The sequence below is a fragment of the Ictalurus punctatus genome, chromosome 2 (assembly GCF_001660625.3).
Source record: "Ictalurus punctatus breed USDA103 chromosome 2, Coco_2.0, whole genome shotgun sequence".
In the NCBI taxonomy this organism is placed as follows: domain Eukaryota; kingdom Metazoa; phylum Chordata; class Actinopteri; order Siluriformes; family Ictaluridae; genus Ictalurus; species Ictalurus punctatus.
This window is the reverse complement of record NC_030417.2, coordinates 7,594,122-7,614,881: the sequence shown is the minus strand read 5'-3', so window position 1 is coordinate 7,614,881 and position 20,760 is coordinate 7,594,122. Positions and strand designations below refer to the sequence as shown.

Genomic DNA, 20,760 nt, shown 5'->3' with positions numbered 1-20,760 from the left:
TCGTTCCCCCCGAGTACACACACACACACACACACACACACACACACACACACACTTATATTGAGTTGGGGGAGGGGGTGCGACAGGAAAGTAACAAGTAAACTTCTATAGTGTTCCTATAGCTCCTATAGAGAAGGGGTCTTGATTGTCCTTGCAGTGCGCGTGAGGGTGTGCATGTAAATCAGGGCTGCACACATCACATTACAGGCTTGTTTTCACTGCATCCAAAGCGCAGGTCAGCAAACTTTCCTCTTCACTTGTGTGCTGTTCATGTACATGGCTTCATGAGAAGAAATTGCGCTGGGTGAGTGGACTGGGGATTTGGTCGTTCCTGTGAGATGATACATTGAGCTACAGTGTGGCGTTTGTCTATGGAGAGAGCGCGTGATGGGCTACAGAGTACCAGTGTGATCATTTACAACAATATATCTAGATAGATAGATAGATAGATAGATAGATAAAAAAAATACAGATAACATTAATACAGTAAAAAAAATAAGAAGTACAGTGCAAAAAAATTATCTAGACAAACTCTATTAAGGAGGAGAGGGAGCTTTTCTTTACAAAGAAACCATGTAAACAAACTCTGTAAACAAGTCACTTGGATGTTGTGAAAATGTACAAGAGAGTGTAAACGTACCAGTTAAAATGTACCATGATATACTACTTCTAGTAATCCTACTACATCTACTATTGCTACTATTCCTACTACAACAACAAAAACAATAATTACTACTACTGCCACTACTATTCCTACTAATATTACTAACGCCACTTCTGTTCCTACTAATATTACTAACACCACTACTCCTGCTACTATTCCTACTACTTCTAATAATAATACTACTAAAAATTACAACTACTACTATTCCTACTACTACTAATACAACGACTGCTACTATTTCTATTCCTATACAGCTACTATTAATACTATTGTTACTACTCATACTATTACTTCTACTACTACTACTAATGGCAGCAGTAACAACACAGGATCTACTACTGTCATCATCATCATGCAGATAGGCTCTACTCCTGGTTCTGTCTGGACAATGGGAGGTCAAATTTTCATCTGTGGAATTAAGCTATAAAACTATCATACAGAAAAGTTGCTGTATACTGTCAAAAAACTTGGAGGTTTCATCAGCCTGTTTAAATGGAGTAGACTCTTTCACTGCGTGGTGTAGAGATGTTTTGATGGTTGACCCTGGCTGAGCAAATTGTATAAGATTTGGCGGCACTCTTGGGCTGATCGGTGTCTTTTGATCAGTAAAGGCTCTATAAGCAGTCTAATAAACATCAGAAGCCATTTGTCTTGGTGTAGAGCTTATTTACACTTCACCCGAAGATGAAAAGCTCAAACGACACTGCCATTTTCACTGCAAGTCAACTTGTGCTTTGAAGGCTGAGGTGCGAGTATGATGTGTGTGTGTGTGTGTGTGTGTGTGTGTGTGTGTGTTGCTGAATATTTTGTGTTATGAGTTCTCACAGATTTGCTAATCAGCATGCCAAACTCTGACCAAACCTTTGCTGTGTGATTAAAAAGAAATATGCTGTTGGTGTTAGTAGTCTTTGTTGTACAAGAATAGAAAGTGTTTTAGTAGGAATTAAGGAAAAATCACATTAGTGCTGCAAATAACAGTAAAAAATATTTCTTTGCAGGATTTAATTTAGCTAACACTACTATAGAACTCGTAACTAGGCTCACTTAAATAACAGGTCACTAACTACAATACATTTATCTGACATTTATCAGATGATCTGTCACAGCATGAGAATATTAACACGTGCTTAAGACAAACAAATCAGACGTTATTAGACGGTATTCTGTAAATTTTTTTACTAGTTCAGCACACTTTTTTTATTATTATTATTTTTTTTAAAAATTTTTTTAGACAAAAATGTCTTATCAACTGGATTAATTTCATACAGACAAAGGCAAAATAAATACCACTTCCTGTCTCACTTCCTGTCTCACTCTGATTCGGGGCTGATGCTTCGTTTTCGAATCAGTGAATCGGCTGTTTTTTGGGATCAACTTCAATGTGAAACCCAAAGAAAACTGGCAATTTATGACTGGACACATTAGATATCTTAAACATGTCTTGTGCGTGCTAAGAAAAGCAAACAATTTAGTCTTTATGAACTTTACAATCGCATCTGTAACTCATGCCCAACACTGTAACGCACATGCTTCATGACATTTAAAACGAGAAAATGTTCGTCCGTTAATGTTCATTTGTTTGAGACGATGTTCATTTTCAGCCCACTGAGTTTTCAAACAAGCACCTGAATTTTTGCTTAAAGTAGCATGAGATAATGTTTTCTAATAGGGCATAAAGAGAAAGAAATATGGACCCAAATGTGCAATAATGTAGTGACTCAGTACAAAGTGCTAATAAGCTTACAGTAATTCAAGCGCATGTTGCGTCATGAGGCCGGCAATGTGGTGTACTCCTATAATTACCATACATTTCAAACATGTTTTTAATTTTCTAAATTCCTTTGCTGTGACACTTCGTCATTTTTGTCTCCACTTCAAACACTAAACTGACGCACCTGAGCGTGTTTCCTGATATTTTTAGGAAAACGGGGGGAAGAACCAATCATTTTCTTAATCTTCTAGCACGAATGAATCATTTCAGTTTCCCGAGCACAATAAATCTTTTGGCAACAAGCAGGCTGGTCTAAATATATATCCAGCTGCTACACATCTCAGTGCTTTTCAATAGGATCACAAAACTGCGTGGCCTTTTGAGCACGTCTCTGTTTTGAAAAGATGATTATATTATGACTGGGCTGGGAGCGTTGGTTGTGCGTTGAGGCTGGATAGCAACATGCCTGAACAGAAAGCTTCAGAGTGTTATATGGTGTGTGTATATGGGATCCTCTGTGATCCTCCCTGGTTTGACCAAATGAAAGAATTGGCACATAGCCAGGGTGGCTTTAGTTTGGTTCACAAGACAGGACGAGTCATGTTCCTCAGTTTCTCTGGTTTAGAAGTCCTTGGGTTCTATGGAAATTGTTTTGCTGTCTGCATTTTGGCTAACAAATACTGGCACATGCCTAGAGTGATAGTGTATATGGGCTACTTATTGTATATTGTAAAACTGCCAAATACTCCAGGCAGTTAAAGTAATTAGAAAATCAAGAGTGCTGTTTATTTGGCTAACCAGGAATTAAAAGACAAGCCTTATGACTTTATTTATAAACCAGTATCTCCCATCGCAGGGCTTGTTATGATCATATTTAATGCCTCGTTCATATTCATTCCATTTAAAATCTGTATTTTTCTACATAAAATGATCCAGGGCTATGTCTGAGCTAATGTTGTGACTAGCTAGGAAATGTTACTGATGAACACAGCAGTGGTTGTTATGTGACCTATTTTGACCAGACAAGTGACAACCCAAGTTAGACCTCATACAGAAATGCCACTTGTGTGCACTTGTGATACGTGAGCCGGTTTACTCGTTAGCGAGATGGCTAGCTATGTGCTAATATCACCTACAATCAACAACTTTAACTCAGCATGAGGTACAAACATAAAGGGTTGTATTTCTGAGGTGAGGTTTGATGCTATGTAATAGAGTAAAACACTGCCGCTGGTAGCTCAGTGTAAACACAGGAGACCATGGTGAGGTTTCCAGTTTGCTCTTTCATGCATATTCTTAGACGAGCGTACAGTTGTAGCGATGCTCATGTGTTGCTTTTGGTACTATGTTGAACCTTAAAAAATTGAAAAATAATTTTAATGACTGAAAATTATACCTTTAAACTGGTGAGCGAATAGCGAATAGCCCGCAACCACTCGCATAAGCCTAGCACACATCACCCGAAATGCGTTAAGCAGAAAGATGACATTCTGAGGTTTACCAAACACCATTCCGAATCCTGGAATGTTCCTGATGGGAATACCTAGCACTGCGTCCATTTCAGTGTGGCCAGAGTGTGTCTAAGTCTCGTTTATGTGTGGTTGTAGTCAAGTAATCCAGTGAAAAAGGCAGTCAACAGTCTCTGCCTTTAAAGCAAGGTTGAGACGTACAGTATAATCTCCATGGTGAGGGTGGAAAGGGAGTCGTAAGTTTTCCACAAACTTTGTTTTCTGTAAAATTCCATATAAAAGGTCATTACTTGAATCTCCCTGTTTAGAGAGAGCGTGTGTAAACACAGGGTGTGGATGACTTCATAGGGTTTGGACTAGGACATCTATTCTTTTCTCTACTCATTATGTGGAAGAGGTGAATCTACACTGCATTGTATGCGCAATACAACAATATCAAAGCATCATACACACTGATAGAACAGGACATTATTTTTATGAGTAGTCTAGGTGTGGTCTTGGCCAGACTGCCCTGTGCATCGTGTAAGCCTTGCAGCTTTTCCCCTGGAGGGCATGGCAGCCAGAATCTGATCAGGTCTCTCTCTAAGTGTGTGTGTCTGTGTGTGTCTGTGTGTGTCTGTGTGTGTCTGTGTGTGTCTGTGTGTGTCTGTGTGTGTCTGTGTGTGTCTGTGTGTGTCTGTGTGTGTCTGTGTGTGTCTCAACCGCAGTGTGTGTTTCTTTCAGTTGTTAAACTCCAGTTCCTTTCTGCAACACATCAGCAATGCTAAGAAGTCAAGCTTATCACACGTTGTGTCCTTTGCTAGTTAAATCACATGGCCGTGGTGAATATGCAGCGATATGAAGATCAGGCCACACAGGATTTCGCAGAGATTTTTTTTGTGATTGTGGCTTTTTTCAAAATTTTGTGAGCTTTTGTGCTTTGTTTTTTGTGGAAATTTACTTGAATCGGTGAAATTGCAGTTGCACAAAATAGTTCTGCACGGTCTTTCGCAGTGATGTTTGTTGGTAAATGAGACTGTTCAGCTGTACTCGTGTTCGACGCACGTGAATCGAAGAGCGCTTTGGCTAAATGCGCGTTGTGATGACATCACATGACGTGTCTTGGCCCAAATCTGCGGAAAAAGTGCGCTAAGTTTGAAAAATTGCACGCTCCTCCGAATATTTTGCTTGAGTTTGCTTGTTTTTACGTTCATATCTGCGATCACAAAATCGGACTAGACGGTACATTTCACGTAGAGCATTCGTTGAGTCTGCAATAACTTGTACTTGTACTAAATTTCCCAGTCTTTTCTGATTACAGTTCATTCTCATTAAGTCCAAGGACCACTGCACAGACGTAACCTTTTCTCATCATGTCTTCCTCACACACTTAATTCTTCCCATCTGGTCCTTCCTGGTTTCCTCTCCATCCTGCCCTTGCGGATGTCCCGAGGAAGACTCCTGATAAGGGTGGGAGAGCACCTCTGACCCCAATCTGCCTCTCATGTCTCTCTCTTCCATCCTGGCTTCTCTGACTCAACCCTCAACCTTATACTTGTTAATGCATCAACATCCACTTTCGTTTCACTCTCATATGGGGTACAAACTCTCTGGAGCTGGAGCAGGTCTGCTGAATCATCATGTACACAAATTATTTTCTATGCGGAACAAATCATGAAACAAGTAATTAAACACCCCACCCTAAACGTTATGATAGTTGTAGTTGTGATGCCACACTCATTTCAGTTATCCAGAGAGGCAGGGAATGTTTATAATGTGGTCTGTATGTTGGACAGCCATGACTTTGACCATGAGGGTATTTCACAGGGAAAAAACCGCAGCCTTGAAGAAGACTGCATACTTGTCTTTTAGCTTCTTTGTTATCTAAGGTCACAGCGAGAGAGGAAAAAAGCCACATTCCATGCGGCACAGCGCGTCTTCGACATGGTTATGTATGAAACTATGCATACGTATTAACATTCATTTAAGTCTGCACATTTGACAGAGCTGCAGAACTGAATCTCAGTATTGTGGAAGAAGTTCATCCAGCATGTGAAGATGTTTGATAGTGGATCATGTCCAAATTGAATAGTTCACAAGCCGTCACTGGTTACCATGTAAAAAACCAACAGTCTGTGCCAGCAGTGATTGTTGGTACGAATGAAGCCCTGCAGATTCATTCTCTCTGTTAATGGGCTGAAATCTATCGAATGCAGGCTGGACTAGAAAAATAACATTGAGGCGTAAGACGTTCCACAGATCTTTGCCTTGTTTTGATTAGGTTGACAGAAAATAAGCTATTTACTGCTCACCATCCTAGAAGCACTTGTTTTCTGGGCGGTCAGGAATGCTGGGTGATTGATTATCTGGTCAGAGGGCAGGCATAAAAAGGAGAAAGGGCTTCCATGTTATTCCTCCTTTTCTCTTTTCTCCAATAGAGCTGACAGTAACATGAGCAGGTTGACGCCTTCATTCCTCCGGTTTAGATTTGTTTTTGGACATGTGCAGATGTAGGTGTAAATTTTAGCTCTGGGTCATTGCCACGGTCTCCTCTTTTAACTTCCCAGGAAAAAGCCCCAGATGTAGGATTGAACAAGTCACCCTAAAGTTCTAAACACACTGTCTCCTGTCTTCACTCTCATCCCACATGTCCACCCCCCAGGATAAGATGAGCTCATTAGGGAGGAATAATAAAGTGACGGAGCATTCTGTTAATGCTGTTTTGGCGTTTTAAGAGCTAGGTCTGTTTTGCAGGAGGGTGTGAGCGGTGATCATCTCGGCATGCAGTGACTCGTAACTACAGGACTGGAGATGGTTCCGAAGAAATCATTAAAAAGTGCAGTGTCTCCTTTTTAAAGCTGGTTTTAAAGAGCAGTATTGGGTTTTAACATGACCTGCAGGATTAATGCAGGGCCCAACCCTCTCTCTCTCTCTCTCTCTCTCTCTCGCTCTGTGTGTGTGTGTGTGTGTGTGTGTGTGTGAGTTAGTCACATCCTCATTGACTCAGCTGTTTTGGAAGAGTGCAAAACAATATTTTATGCTTAACTTAGATTATTATTAAGTTTATATATATATATATATATATATATATATATATATATATATATATATATATATATATATATATATATATATATATATATATATATATATGCCTTTCAAAAGCATGTGTTTTGTGTTAGTACAGGGATCAGACTCACAGCTGGAAACAGTACACACACACACTCTTGCATCATTCCCTCTGTGGAATGTCAGGTATGATAATGAGACACTGGGAGGCATGTGCAGTGCAGTTGGACTATAGTCTCTCAGAAATCACTCGACAAGCTTGTGTCATGTGTTTGGGATTGTGTGTTGTTGATTAGAACGTTCTTGTAAATATACTGGACCGCCTGTTCGTCCCTTCTTAACACCGACATCCTGTCTGCTTGCATGTCCCATTTCTTAAGTTTTATTGCACTAACAGTTCCTAATATATAACCTACACAGGAATTTGCTTAGAGCAACATTTTACTAATTGTGAGAACTTCTCTGTCAAGAGTAAGAGGTGACTGCATTGCTATTATATGATGGGATTTCCTGAAAGATGGCAGCAAATTCATGCATAAAACATATTGCACCGATGTAACAAAAAGTCATATTATAAATAGGGATGCGTGTTTGCCTAATTTTAATATTTGAATATTCATAACAGCTAATGAATAGAGAATAGGTTAACTGCTAGGAGAGGGAGAAAGGCATCCTAAGTGTGGTGTAATCAAGTATGTTTCTACTGCAGTTAACTGTTCCTCGCACCGTTGGGGTTGGGGGTTCGAATCCCACCTCTGTCGTGAGTTTGCATGTTCTCCCCTTGCTTCAGGGGTTTTCTCTGGGTACTCTAGTTTCCTTCCTCAGTCCAAATACATGCTTTTTAGGCTGATTGATGGTAGTGTGTGTGTGAGCGTGTGTGTGAGCGTGTGTGTGAGCGTGTGTGTGAGCGTGTGTGTGAGCGTGTGTGTGAGCGTGTGTGTGAGCGTGTGTGTGAGCGTGTGTGTGAGCGTGTGTGTGAGCGTGCGTGTGAGCGTGCGTGTGTGTGTGCGAGCGTGTGTGTGTGTGTGTGTGTGTGTGTGTGTGTGTGATTGTGTTCTGCGATGTGTCCAGAGGACACAGAGGACGACTATGTTTGGGGGTATAGTAGCTGTTTCAGCTCTAAAACCTGATCGGCTGAGCCATGTTCGAAGCCATCGCCATAATTAAATTCTGTATTAATGCGCCAGGTTTAAACCAATAAAACCGTTTTATTAAGTCAGTGTTCTATCCACAGACTAGCCTAAACTTTGTATGTTATTGTGCAAAGCAGCCAAAGCTTACTGGTGTTTATTGTTTATTGGTGTTTATTGCGCATATTATTTTTGTCATTCTTAAAGTTGCATTAGGTAAGATTTGTGGACAGAAAAGGTCTCTAATGGTTAAATGAGTAGAGGTTGTTTTTTTTTTTTTTTTTTTTTGCCCGTCCCCATTTCCACCCTTGTATACAAAGCTCCGCCCCCAAAATTTACCATGGTTCAACTAGAGTCAGCAAAGGCAAGGACTGTCATGACATCACTTTCAAGTGCACTCGGACATTCAACTGCTTAAAAGCCAAGTTACAGCTCTGCTCTATAGACATGTAACTTCTCATAATGATTTATGAGGATGGGGAGTTGGGGGCGTGGCTATAAAAGAATTGATCCAAATACAAATGTCCAGTATAGAGGGTATGCACGTGACACCACGGTAGGCGGAACTCGCTGCGGTCACGCCCACTGAGTGGCAAAAAGACTGAGCGGCAGCATTAGTGTACAGCGTGAATTCCGCGAAAACACAGAAAAAAAGGCATCTAAAATGGGGAAAAGTTGTTGTGCGATCGACTGTGCTAACAGGTTCAACAAGAATCAGACCTATCTTATGACAGAGTGCCAAAAAACATTCAGTCCTTTTTAACTAAGTCGAGCAGTGTAAGTCTAAGTTCTTTTGGCATGTGGTATTCATGTACAATGATGAATAATTTGCTACATATTTCTTTTTAAACGCTGTCTGTTTCCATATTTCCATTGATGAATAATGGTGACTCATTCATTCTCTGACTGTGTTTTACCTTCACTAATGTATAACTTTAGTAAGTGGAAGCAGTGTTAATAAACAACCCAACTAGGACTAGCTAGCGTACGGGTTACCAGGTAAATATTATAATAATATAATAAAAATATTTGTACATGCATCCAGAATGTTTATTGGTGTTCTTGTCTCTTTAATTTCTCCAACAAATCCGTCCTTGAAGTAGGACCAAGCATCAAGACTTTTGTATGACTTTAGGCTTCAGGTACATATAAATGTCAGAAAACTGAAGTCCTCGGACCACAGGTTCTTGAGCGAGTTGTTAATGTCACTGTCGAGTCCAACTGCCTTTAATTTAACCTGATAATCGTTAGTTATACTAGCGTTTTCGCAGCTTCTCCTATTAAAACCAGCCATTTTGCTTGGATGCTTTGCCGCTCAGTCCGGCCAAGGGGGCGTGTTCTGGCGGGAAAGTGGTGTTAATGCACACCCTCTATTCTGGACCTAAAAGCAGATTTCCAAACTTGTTTTTTTTCTGCTACATAATACATCTGTTCTCAGACAGTGGCTTAAAGGTGCAATAGTTGATCTTGTTTATTCCTTACTTAATAACCTGGAAGATGAGTATAACATAATAACAGTGGATTAAGCCGAGGCCTTATTAAAGGTGTGTCAGTAACACGTTTCAGGTCTGGGATGCTTGTCTGTGTGTGAATGCGAATCCTGTCAGTCATTTTATAGACACTCTACAGGATACCGTAGATCCTGGTGGGGGTGGAGTTTCATGGATATGAATACACCTTTACACTATTATTTGATACGTTATTTGTGCTAGTAAGAAATAAAACTATTGACTTTTACCTTTTAAATGAAAAAAAAACTTGGAATTAGAACTGGCATCCACTGTTTGTTTATTTAGGAGTTTTCTCCTCAATTAGCCTGTTTGAAGCCCATTTTAGGCTGAAAAGATTTGTGAATATCCTCACTGTGCTGCCTTTGTCAGTCCCTGCCAGGCTTCTGCTCTGTCTTTCCAGCTAAATCCTGGCTCTAGTCTCATATCCAGGTCAGGATAATGTTACTGCACCCCTTGTTTTTAAAGAGTCAGTGCACAGTGGATGACTTGCGTCCGCTTGCTAACCCCCTCGGGTTTGGATGTGCAACATGTTTGTTTTCCTAGTCTTTGAGAATGAGAAAGAGAGAGAAGGCTCCTCTCTGTCAGAACATGAGTTATCTTTCTGATGGAGCTGAGAGAACATGCTCTTTGTGTTGTTCTCTGGTGATTGATGACTTCACTGCATCTTGGAGTAGTTGATGATGATTAGTTTTTTGTGTGAGAGGAATTTCAAACACTGAAACACTGGTATCATATTTGTGCTGAATAGTTGCTGAGTCCCTGAACTGTTCTGTGTGTGTGTGTGTGTGTGTGTGTGTGTGTGTGTGTGTGTGTGTGTGTGTGTGTGTGTGTACGCAAGCAGATTGGAATGTAGGCCTTGGAATTTCTCTGTGCACGGCCTGCTCCTCTGGGAATCTCAATCATCTAGTGCAGTATGCTTGGAGAATTGGAGAGTGGGCTGGGAATCCGTGGAAGTGTGAGAATAAAACTTGGTGTTGATATGGGGATGACTTGCTTGTTTTGTAAAATGGATTTCCAGTGTGTTCACGACGTTCTCAAGTGATCATATTTGGTTTGAACATCAACGCTAAACAATAGCTTGAGTAAAAGAGTAAAAGTACTCAGAACCATCCAAAAAACGAATGAAGGTGCTTCTGTTTTTTCTTTATAGCGAATTTAACGTCATCTGCCTCCCCACATTGTATCTCAACATTTTTTCCCCAAATGTATACATCATCAATTTCTGTAACTAAATCACAACAAGCCGGGTTCATGCTTAGCTTAGCATTTATAATTCATGTTCTGAAAGTAATGGTGCAATGCAGGTAGACAATACTGTGCTAACAAAAGTGACCCACCCATTCACAATGATTCAATATCCAAGCATTATTGCACCATATCTCTGCCTCCCATCTTAAAACTGTAAATCTGTAAAGAGTTCAGGATACGTGCTTTGTGACGGGGTGTGTGAGGCCCTCCGTTTCCTACCCCAGACCCATACACACAATGACAGGATGTGTGTGTTTGGCCAAGCCATTGCCGGGCAGGAAGAAGGCATTTCTTTTTGACTGCGGCGTGCGAAAGGCTTTAAAGGGTATCGGGAATGAGCAGGGGGTCTGAGCCAGCTCAGGGAAAGGTCTCCATTGGAGAAACTTGATGTTTGTACATACAAGCGTGTGGATTTCACTTCACACAGCTGGATCTGTTAATCAGATTTCGAACGAAAGTGACATCAGATGTCAGCTTTATTACAGGCTTTTCAGTTGTATTTCAGTATGAGGTTTGAGTCATGAGGTTGTGGTGTAACACACACACACATGTACACACTGATCTACTGGCTGAGGTCATAGGCAGGCAGCACCATAGATGAATGTATGTGCTCACACGCCCAGACAGCTGTAGGGGTCAGAAGGGGCCACTGTGTTCTTTATGTGTGTGCCTGCTTTTGAATTTGGAAATGAATCTGGCTTTGTGGAGAAGAGAATGCCACTGTTCATGACTCAAAAACTGCCTTCAGTGCTTTAATTAAAACCACGCTAAGAGCATGATGACACTGTTATGTGGATAAACGGTGATGGAGCCGTGTCACTCCAAGCAGAGACAAGCACATGTACAGTAAGTTATAGCTGAATTCTTTTTGAGGCGTGAAAAAACAACAACGCGAGGAATGTCAACAGCCTATGTATAATTAGCTGAATCAGTTACTCCACAGCAGCAGGAATGTGCACTGTTATGCTTTAATAAAGCGTTTTCAAAGGTGTCTTTGTGCGCACATGTGTGTAATGCTTTGTATGTGACGAAATGATTTACTCTGCACATGCTGGTCATGAGCTGAATTAACATCATGTGTTTGAGACACCTAAATGTGTGATATGACTGCGCAGTGACATGTGTGGAATTCACCCAGCGTCTCATCAGCCACTGCACCATGTCTCATTCACCTGTTTCACGTTTAGCTCATTAGCACTGGTATATCACGTTCAGCACTGCACTGTTGTCTGGTCTGTTCTGCCCCAATGTATCGCGTTATGCTCGTCTTTGATCCGTGTAAGTTTTGTGTTCTGCTTTGTTTATTTTTATTAAAAAATTTCACTTATATTCTGCAATTGTATCCACCTCTAAATTCTGAATAGTTTTTCAAACTGATACTGAATGATAACACTCAAAGTAACACTCAGAGTAAAATACTGCTGAACTTTATAACAAAAATAAACAGCACTGACGGTGACGTGTGTATGTGATTGTGCCCTGCGATGGATTGGAACCCGGACCAGGGTGTACCCTGCCCTGTGCCCCATGCTCCCTGGGACAGGCGCCAGGTTCCCCGCGACCTTGTAGGATAAGCGGTATAGAAAATGGATGGATGGAACTATTAATAAATATTAAAGTAAATAAAAGATATCCATCCAAACTGAACCAAAAAATAACACTCCAAATAACACAACAAAATTGGTCAATGTCAGTTTTTATTTCATCTCTAGAGGCCGCTCTTGTACTGTATACTGACAGGGGACCCTTCTCAGCCGCTCCCGCAACAGACGCAAAACTATTGTTGTGGACTTTTCTCCGATAACCGATAGTCCCAGAAATCGGTTATCTGTGCCGATTGATCAGCAGAACCGATCACTTGATCGACCTCTACTTAAGACACACTTCAGCATCATTTCTGGCATATCCACATGTCTCCAGTTTCTTATTCCTCTGTTACCTTTGTGACGTACATGAACTTTGCTGATGTTTGACCCTACTGTCATCTAATCAGAGATGTCCCTATTTCTTTGTGTGTGTGTGTGTGTGTGTGTGTGTGTATGTATGTGTGAGCAGGATGGCTCTCTGGGTAACATCGATGATCTAGCGCAGGAATACTCGGAATATTACAACACATGCTTCAGTGACGTCAGTGAGCGCATGGAGGAGCTACGCAAGCGTCGCATCTCCCAGGAACTAGAAATGGTGAGTTCACTCCTGCCCGACACAATCAGCAGTGAATTATTTCTTTTATTTTTTTATTAGTGAGGAATAAATATATATTTTTGGTCTGATTTTATAGAACAGATGGCGCTTAATGATGTACGACCAGTGCATCGACCGTGAAAGCCAGAAGTTTGTATATCTGTAATCCATTAACACGATCAAACACATAGCGCGTAGCCTTTACTACTGATAAGTGTGGTTGTGCTTTTCTGCATTTCTAATGAAAAGTTAGTTAGTTAACTGTTAAGTCAAGCATAATCACCGTGCCGAATTCTTGCTTAAAGTGTTAAAATGTTGTACAGCACATCTAGTGAAAATTATAATCAACCATTATTCATCTGAACCATCTGATCCATCTGACCAGGGTTCCCAAGGCTCCTGAATTGTCCTAATTAACTTCAGTCTCCTAAACTGGAAAAATATCCATTCGCTGAGATTTTTTTTTTGTCAGGCTAATATGATAAATAACATAAATCTAAACATTTCAACATCTGACACAACCTCCAAAAGTTTCAAAACACTAAAGCCCTGTCAGATATTGTGCCTGATGGCTTTAGTAGTCTCTCTTTTTTGCTTGTATGTATATAAGAGATTGGCTGCTCCAGTGTCCAGGGTTGCAAGATCAAAACCATAATATGCATTTGAATCGCTTTCTTTTAAATACCATGCATGTGAATTCTGACATCTAAATATAGACTCAGCACCAACTTTATTAGGAACACCAGCTCATTCCGGCAATTATCCAATCAGCCAATCATGTGCTGGCAGCGCAGTGCATAAAATAATGCAAATGCAGGTCAAGAGCATCAGTTAATGTTCACATGAAGCAAAAGATTGGGGAAAGATGTGATCTTTGACAGTGGGATGGTTGTTGGTGCCAGATGGGCTGGTTTGAGTATTTCAGTAACTGCTGATCTCCTGAGATTTTCACACACAACAGACTCTAGTGTTTACACAGAATGGTGGCAAAAACGTCAAGTGAGCTGCAGTTCTGTGGGCAGAAATGCCTTGTTGTTGAGACGGGTCAGAGGAGAATGGTGTGACTGGTTTGAGATGTTCGGAGGAAGGAATACAGTAACTCAAGTATGCTCAAAAATGAGCAGAAAAGCACCTCAGAATACACAGCATGTCAGACCTTGAGGTGAATGAGCTACAACAGCGGAAGACCACATCAGATTTCACTTCTGTCAGCCAAGAACAAGAATCTGAGGCCATCATGGACACAGACTCACACAAACTGAACAGATGAAGACTGGAAAAACATTGTCCGGTCTGATAAATCTTGATTTTGGTGTAATATGCATCAGCAGCATGAATCCATGCCACCCAAACCCGTGTCAACACTTCAGGCTGGTGGTGGTGACGTAATGGTGTGGGGAATGTTTTCCTGGCACATTTTGGTCTCCTTAATACCAGTCGAGCATTGTTTGAGTAGTGTAGTATGTATGTTCCTAATAAAGTGGCAAGTGACTGTATATAACCTGTGTACACACTATGTTTGCCATTTTCTAATGATGAATAATGTGTTATACATGTATGTATGTGTTAGCATTGCCTGGCGTCTTAATGGCAATTTTGGCCCAAGTCTGGCCCACTTAAGCATAGCTTCATGGAAATGACAGGAAACCACTCAGAAACTTTCCACCAGTTTATATTTATTTATTTATTTATTTATTTATTTCCACAAAATGGATTCTGCAGACCTATAATCACATGTCAGAGACATTCTCTCCAAAAACATGGAGCTGTCAGCACATTTCTTCCTGCCTTGTTCTCTTTGCCTCTCTGTTGGTTTGTGTCCATGAGGAGAAGGCCTCCAGCATGGCTTTTCTCTGCTTGTGTTGCCTTTTTTGTTTGTGAAGACACCAGGCCTCTCAAAACACCTGTTTCTTCCACTTTCCAAAACAGGACAAGTAGGAGAATGAGTCTTGCGTGCGATTTTGAACACACTAGCTGCATGGCTCGCTTAGTGGGAAAAAAACATGAAATGAAAATGAGAGAAAACATTGTAGCACTTCTGCTCAGGTGGAGGAGAGCCAGCTGTTGGCTTTCACATGAAACATGTTTTCTTTTGCTTTTGGAAACCTCAGTAGTGGTTGGAGGTTGGAAACGAAAGGTGACGGTGCTACATTGCCCTCCACTAATATTGGCACCCTTGGTAAATATGAGCAAAGAATGCTGTGAACAATTGTCCTAATTGTTTAACCTTTTGATCTTTTGTTTAAAAAATTCACAAAAATACTCTGCTCTCATGGATAACAATTAATTACAAACACAACACAGGTTTATAAAAAAATAAAAATAAAAATTGTTAAATATAGGTGTGCAAAAATTATTGGCACCCTTTTAGTCAATACTTTGTGCTACCTCCCTTTGCCAAGATAACAGCTCTGAGTCTTCTCCTATAATGCCTGATGAGGTTGGAGAATACATGGCAAGGGATCTGAGATCATTCCTCCATACAGAATCTCTCCAGATCCTTCTAATTTTGAGGTCCACGCTGGTGGACTCTCCTCTTCAGTTCACCCCACAGGTTTTCTATGGGTTTCAGGTCAGGGGACTGGGATGGTCATGGCAGGACCTTGATTTTGTGGTCAGTAAATCATTTTTGTGTTGATTTTGATGTATGTTTTGGATCATTGTCCTGCTAGAAGATCCAACCACGGCCCATTTTAAGCTTTCTGACAGAGACAGTCAGATTTTCATTTAATATCTGTTGATATTTGAAGGAGTCCATGGTGCCATGTATCCTAACAAAATGTCCAGGTCCTCTGGCAGAAAACCAGCCCCAAAACATTAAAGATCCACCTCCATATTTAACCGTGGGCATGAGGTACTTTTCCATATGGCTACCTCCTTGCGTGCCAAAACCACCTCTGGTGTTTATTGCCAAAAAGCTCTATTTTGGTTTCATCTGACCATAGAACCCGATCCCATTTGAAGTTCCAGTAGTGTCTGGCAACCTGAAGACGCTTGAGTTTGTTTTTGGATGAGAGTAGAGGATGTTTTCTTGAAACCCTTCCAAACAACTTGTGGTGCTGTAGGTGACTTTGGATTGTAGTTTTGGCGACCTTCTGACCCCAAGACACAACTAACTTCTGCAGTTCTCCAGCTGTGATCCTTGGAGATTTTTTGGCCACTCGAACCATCCTCTTCACAGTACATTGAGGTAATATAGACACACGTCCAATTCCTGGTTGATTCATAACATTGACTGGAACTTCTTAATTATTGCCCTGATGGTGGAAATGAGCATTTGCAATGCTTGTGCTATTTTCTTATAGACACGCCCCATTTTGTGAAGTTCAACAACTTTTTGCCGCACATCACAGCTATATTCGTTGGTCTTACCCATTGTTATGAATGACTAAGGGAATTTGGCCTATGTATTACCTCATATTTATAACTCTGTGAAACAGGAAGTCATGGTTGAACAATTTCCTGTTCCTAGTCACTCGGGTGTACTTTAAAATAAGTAAATAAATAAATAAAATCAAATATCAGTGGGAATATACTTAAAATACATTTTTCTCATATGAATTCATGATTTTTTTTTTTTTGATAAACCTGTGTTGTGTTTGCAATTGTTTGATATCCATGAGAGCAGAGTATTTTTGTGCATTACATTTTTTTGAACAAAAGATCAGAAGGTTAAACAATAAAGAATTTTTTTCACAGCCGAGGGTGCCAATATTACTGGAGGGCACTGTATATACAGGTGTGAACATGGCTAAATCTTTTTTGTGACCTCATATGGAGGCGTTCTGGGACTCACGTAGACTAAATTACATTTGGAAACACCTTGTTGATGAGAGAAGTCAGAGGAGAATGGCGAGACTGACAGGAAGGCTACAATAACTCAAATAACCACTCTTTACAAGCATGGTGAGCAGAAAAATATCACATCACTTTAAAACTTGAGGTGGATATGCTACAGCAGCAGAAGTCCATATTGGGTTCTGATCCTCTCAGATAAGAACAGGAATCTGAGGCCACAGTGGGCACAGGCTCACTCAAACTGGACAGATGAAGATGGAATAAAATGTCACCTGGTCTGATGACTCTCGATTTTAACTAACAGATAGTTAGAGCAGTACCATCAGCAGCAGCAACAGCATAAATAAATTCATGGAACCAACTGTCAGCAGTTTAGGCTGCTGGTGGTGTAATGGTGTGCGGAATGTTTTCTTGGCACACATTGGAACCCTAAATGGCATACCTTTTTAATAACTTATTACCGTTTGAATGACCTGAGCCATGACCATTTCATGCGGAAATGACACTCGGTGGCTAAACATAAACACTTTGTTTGTTTTTGTTTGGTATTTGGTAGTATTTTCAGGTTTGGTTTTTGAAGTGGCATCAGGTTGATTTTGCCACCATCCCTACTGTCGAATGCAATTACAAGTGGTCAGTGAAGACGTATTCGAGACACAGGGAAGTACAGTCTGTGAACAGCTATCTGTCTCAGCTGTCCACTCGTGAGAGGATCTCCCAAAACAGATGTTAATACCAAGTGTGAATAGGGCCATTCTGTTAGAAATCTACCTCTGCTACATTAGCACTGACGGTAATGTCTTATAATTGGACTCTGATCTTTGGGTAGCACTTTTGTTATCCATGCTGACTCATTTAAAAAGAGTTTCCCATTTAATAATGGAAATTTAAGCTGACAGGCAGAAATCATTTACTCTCCCCAAGACATGATAGCTGTGTGGTGTGTGGGTTTGTCTTTTCCCAGCGTTTTTAAGACCCTGTAAAGAACTCTCTGAAGGTTATGCAGAGATGCTTCACCCACAGGAATTGGTTTTTTTCAGACCTAGATTAAGCCTGCTAAAAGAGAATTGTAATGCACAGTGTAGCTTCAGGCATTAGCTTCAGATCCAGAGAATCAGCTTGTGCCTTCCTCCAGATTTATTTGAGCTTAGGAATGATTTGGTGCACCTCCTTTTTATTTGCACTTCATAACTGCAGACTTTATAGCTTTAAAGGTTATTATATCTACCAGACACGCACATCAATGTGTATTTTTACTTTAATTGATGTAGCTGTGACATTTATGTGCCACTGATGGCATGACACTTTCTTTTTTTTACCTTCATTGTTATAGAAATGAGAGTAAGGAAAGAAACATGTTGTCTCTGTGCTTGTGGCTGCCAGCCAGCCTTACATGCAACTCCCTGTAGGCCCATAGCAGGTGATTATCTTGGTGCTGATTGGCTGTGTAAATGCCAGCCTAATGGGCTGATATTTCTTCCTCCTCTCCAAGACATGACTTTTCCGTGACCTTTCAAAGGCTCCTCACATCTGCATCTCCAGAAGGTGATCTCTCTTCTCGTGTTTCCCCTTTGCCCCCCCCCCACACACACACACACAACATTGTCGTTCTCATATTCGTAAAACATCCAGGAAACCTACCTCAGCCCATGAGGCATGTAAAGCCTTGAGCTTCACAGTTTGAGAGAGAAGGGGTTAAGGGTTATTTCATTATAAATGGAGACGGCAATAAATCCCATCGGCACAGTGTCAAAAGAGACGGGGTCTATTCATTTGGTAGATAAACACAGAGCTACAGAGCTAGGAGAATAAAATCGTCTCACACAATGTCTTCATTATGGCATGTGTGTAAAAAGCAGGGTAAAGGCTGACCACTAGAATTTCAGCATTGCGTGTGGACTATGTAGGAGAAAAGTCCAAATGTTGCTTGCACCACTCGTCTGCTTTCAGTTCTCCTTTCAAGCTTTCTGGTACTGTCAAAAAGGCACTTTCCCAGGCACAGGACACACACACACACACACACACACACACACACACACACACACACACACACACACACATTCTGATTCAGTTTGTTTCAATTTCTGAGAAATTGATGAGGCAGAGAGTTTGATACAGACAGTTGAACCAGCTGATCGCGTGTAAGACACATCCAAGATACCTCATCCACCCAAACCCGAAACCTGCTGTTATTTCTTATTGTAAGAATATCTGACCACCTACTAGAAAAAAAACAAACAAACTCCCCCCTCAACTTGGAATTCCCAGTGAGAAGTTCAGATATGTCTACTCAACCCTGAGTTCAGTAAGTGAAGTCAAATCAAAATGGCTGCTCACAGCATCAACAGTAAAAGAAGTAGTACTTCTTTTACCTTTAAATGAGTTATTCTGTATATTCAGTCAGCATACATATATTATCTTGTTAAATAATATATGATTACACTGATTATAACACTGATTATAAAGTTCACTGTTTTGAGGAGGAAAGTATCCATCACTCATCACAGACAGCTGGATAGCTTGTTGCAAACACAAGAACACTGAGGCGTCCCTCGACTGCATGGCGGTCGAAAATGCCGTTAATTCCGTCTTCCTACTTCTGAGTGTAGCGTTAATCCCCATCATACACCATTACTGAAAGCACACAAGCTGCATTCTATAATTATATCTATTGAACATCCTTATAGTTGAAGCATGATTTTTCTCACTTTATGTACATCTGGAAGATTAAAAGCGACATTCACCAAGTGGCACACCAGAACCGAAAAAATACCTGTCCGTCAGGCATCTAAGTCGAACTTTAATCGCATTGACGAGCTCTGTTTGTCTGTAAAACTTTGTTGTCATTGTGATTGTCATGAACTGCGGCTCAAATCACAATCTCTGACCTTACATTTGAAAATGTACTGACTAATCTGGAAAATTCAGAAGTCTGCTACGCAAAACAGACCTTCGGGAGGTTCGAAGGCTATGTCAGAGGTTTTCATAAAGCAAACACTAACTAACAGGAAAACCGGTTAACGTTGGTACTCGGTAACGGTCTAGAATAGTACACAAGTATGAGATTTACTTCTATACTATACTGTCCCTGCTGTTTATTTCTGAGGATGTCCATAAGTGACGCTCCAATCGACCGCAGGATATGTGTGGCAGCCATGTTGCGTATGTGCGCTCACAGTTACAAGCAAGTGTAATTTGCCTTAAGGTAGGTGTGTGTGTGTGTGTGTGTGTGTGTGTGTGGAACACATGTGGAAACAGTCCCTGTTATCTGCCTCAAGTCACTGCTCCAGCATTAATGATCCATAACCTGAGCTAGCCTGTTTAACGTGTTTCCCTTTAATCATTTTCATGTTCACGGGGACCGTGAGCATGATACAGCCGGTGAGAATTTCAGAGAGAATCTGGCTTATAGTCCTTCCTTCACTGATCGGCGTCTCTCATCACATTCTATAGAGTATGCCCCCCCCCCCCCCCCCTTCTCTATCCACCAGTTTGTGTATTTCAGGTTCAGGCACGTTGTAGTGTATTGTGTGCTGTCCTGTCCCGGGACAGCTCAAGTTCACTCATGTTTTAAAACTGGTAAAGATTATAAAGATATGGAGACACACCAGTGTTTCATGCGTTCGTAATTGTGTGTCCGGGTGGGGTCATCTCCAGCTTAAACACCAGCTAAAATATTTACTTACTACTCAGTAATCACTAGGCATGTGGCCATAATCAGTGGTTACGATTATAATCATGTGATGCTTTTTGAACCAATAAAACAGAAAAAAGTGATTTTCATTGTACAAATTTTATATTATAAACTAAATTCAATAAGATTATTTAGTGAAAACCATAGGGGCGGTTGAGCCTCTTCACCTCCCTGAAGGACCACTAATGCATCCCTGTTATTACTCAATTATTGAGGTCACTGCAAAGGGAAAAGGACATCAGCTGACCACATGTAGAGACGTTCCACTTTGGCACTAAGTGGCGCTTCTTAAAGCACTTTTCT

General features: G+C 40.8%; 1 protein-coding gene across 9 annotated transcripts in view; it reads left to right on the top strand.

Annotated features, from left to right (window-relative positions):
• The window catches only part of sash1a (SAM and SH3 domain containing 1a), a 402,788-nt gene that overhangs the window by 338,242 nt on the left and 43,786 nt on the right, over positions 1-20,760 (top strand). For all 9 annotated transcript variants that reach the window (XM_047159716.2, XM_047159714.2, XM_047159718.2 and 6 more), the window contains exon 2: positions 12,837-12,965. In XM_047159716.2, coding sequence (XP_047015672.1) covers positions 12,837-12,965 — 129 coding nt within the window. The remainder of the gene's footprint in view (positions 1-12,836; positions 12,966-20,760) is intronic.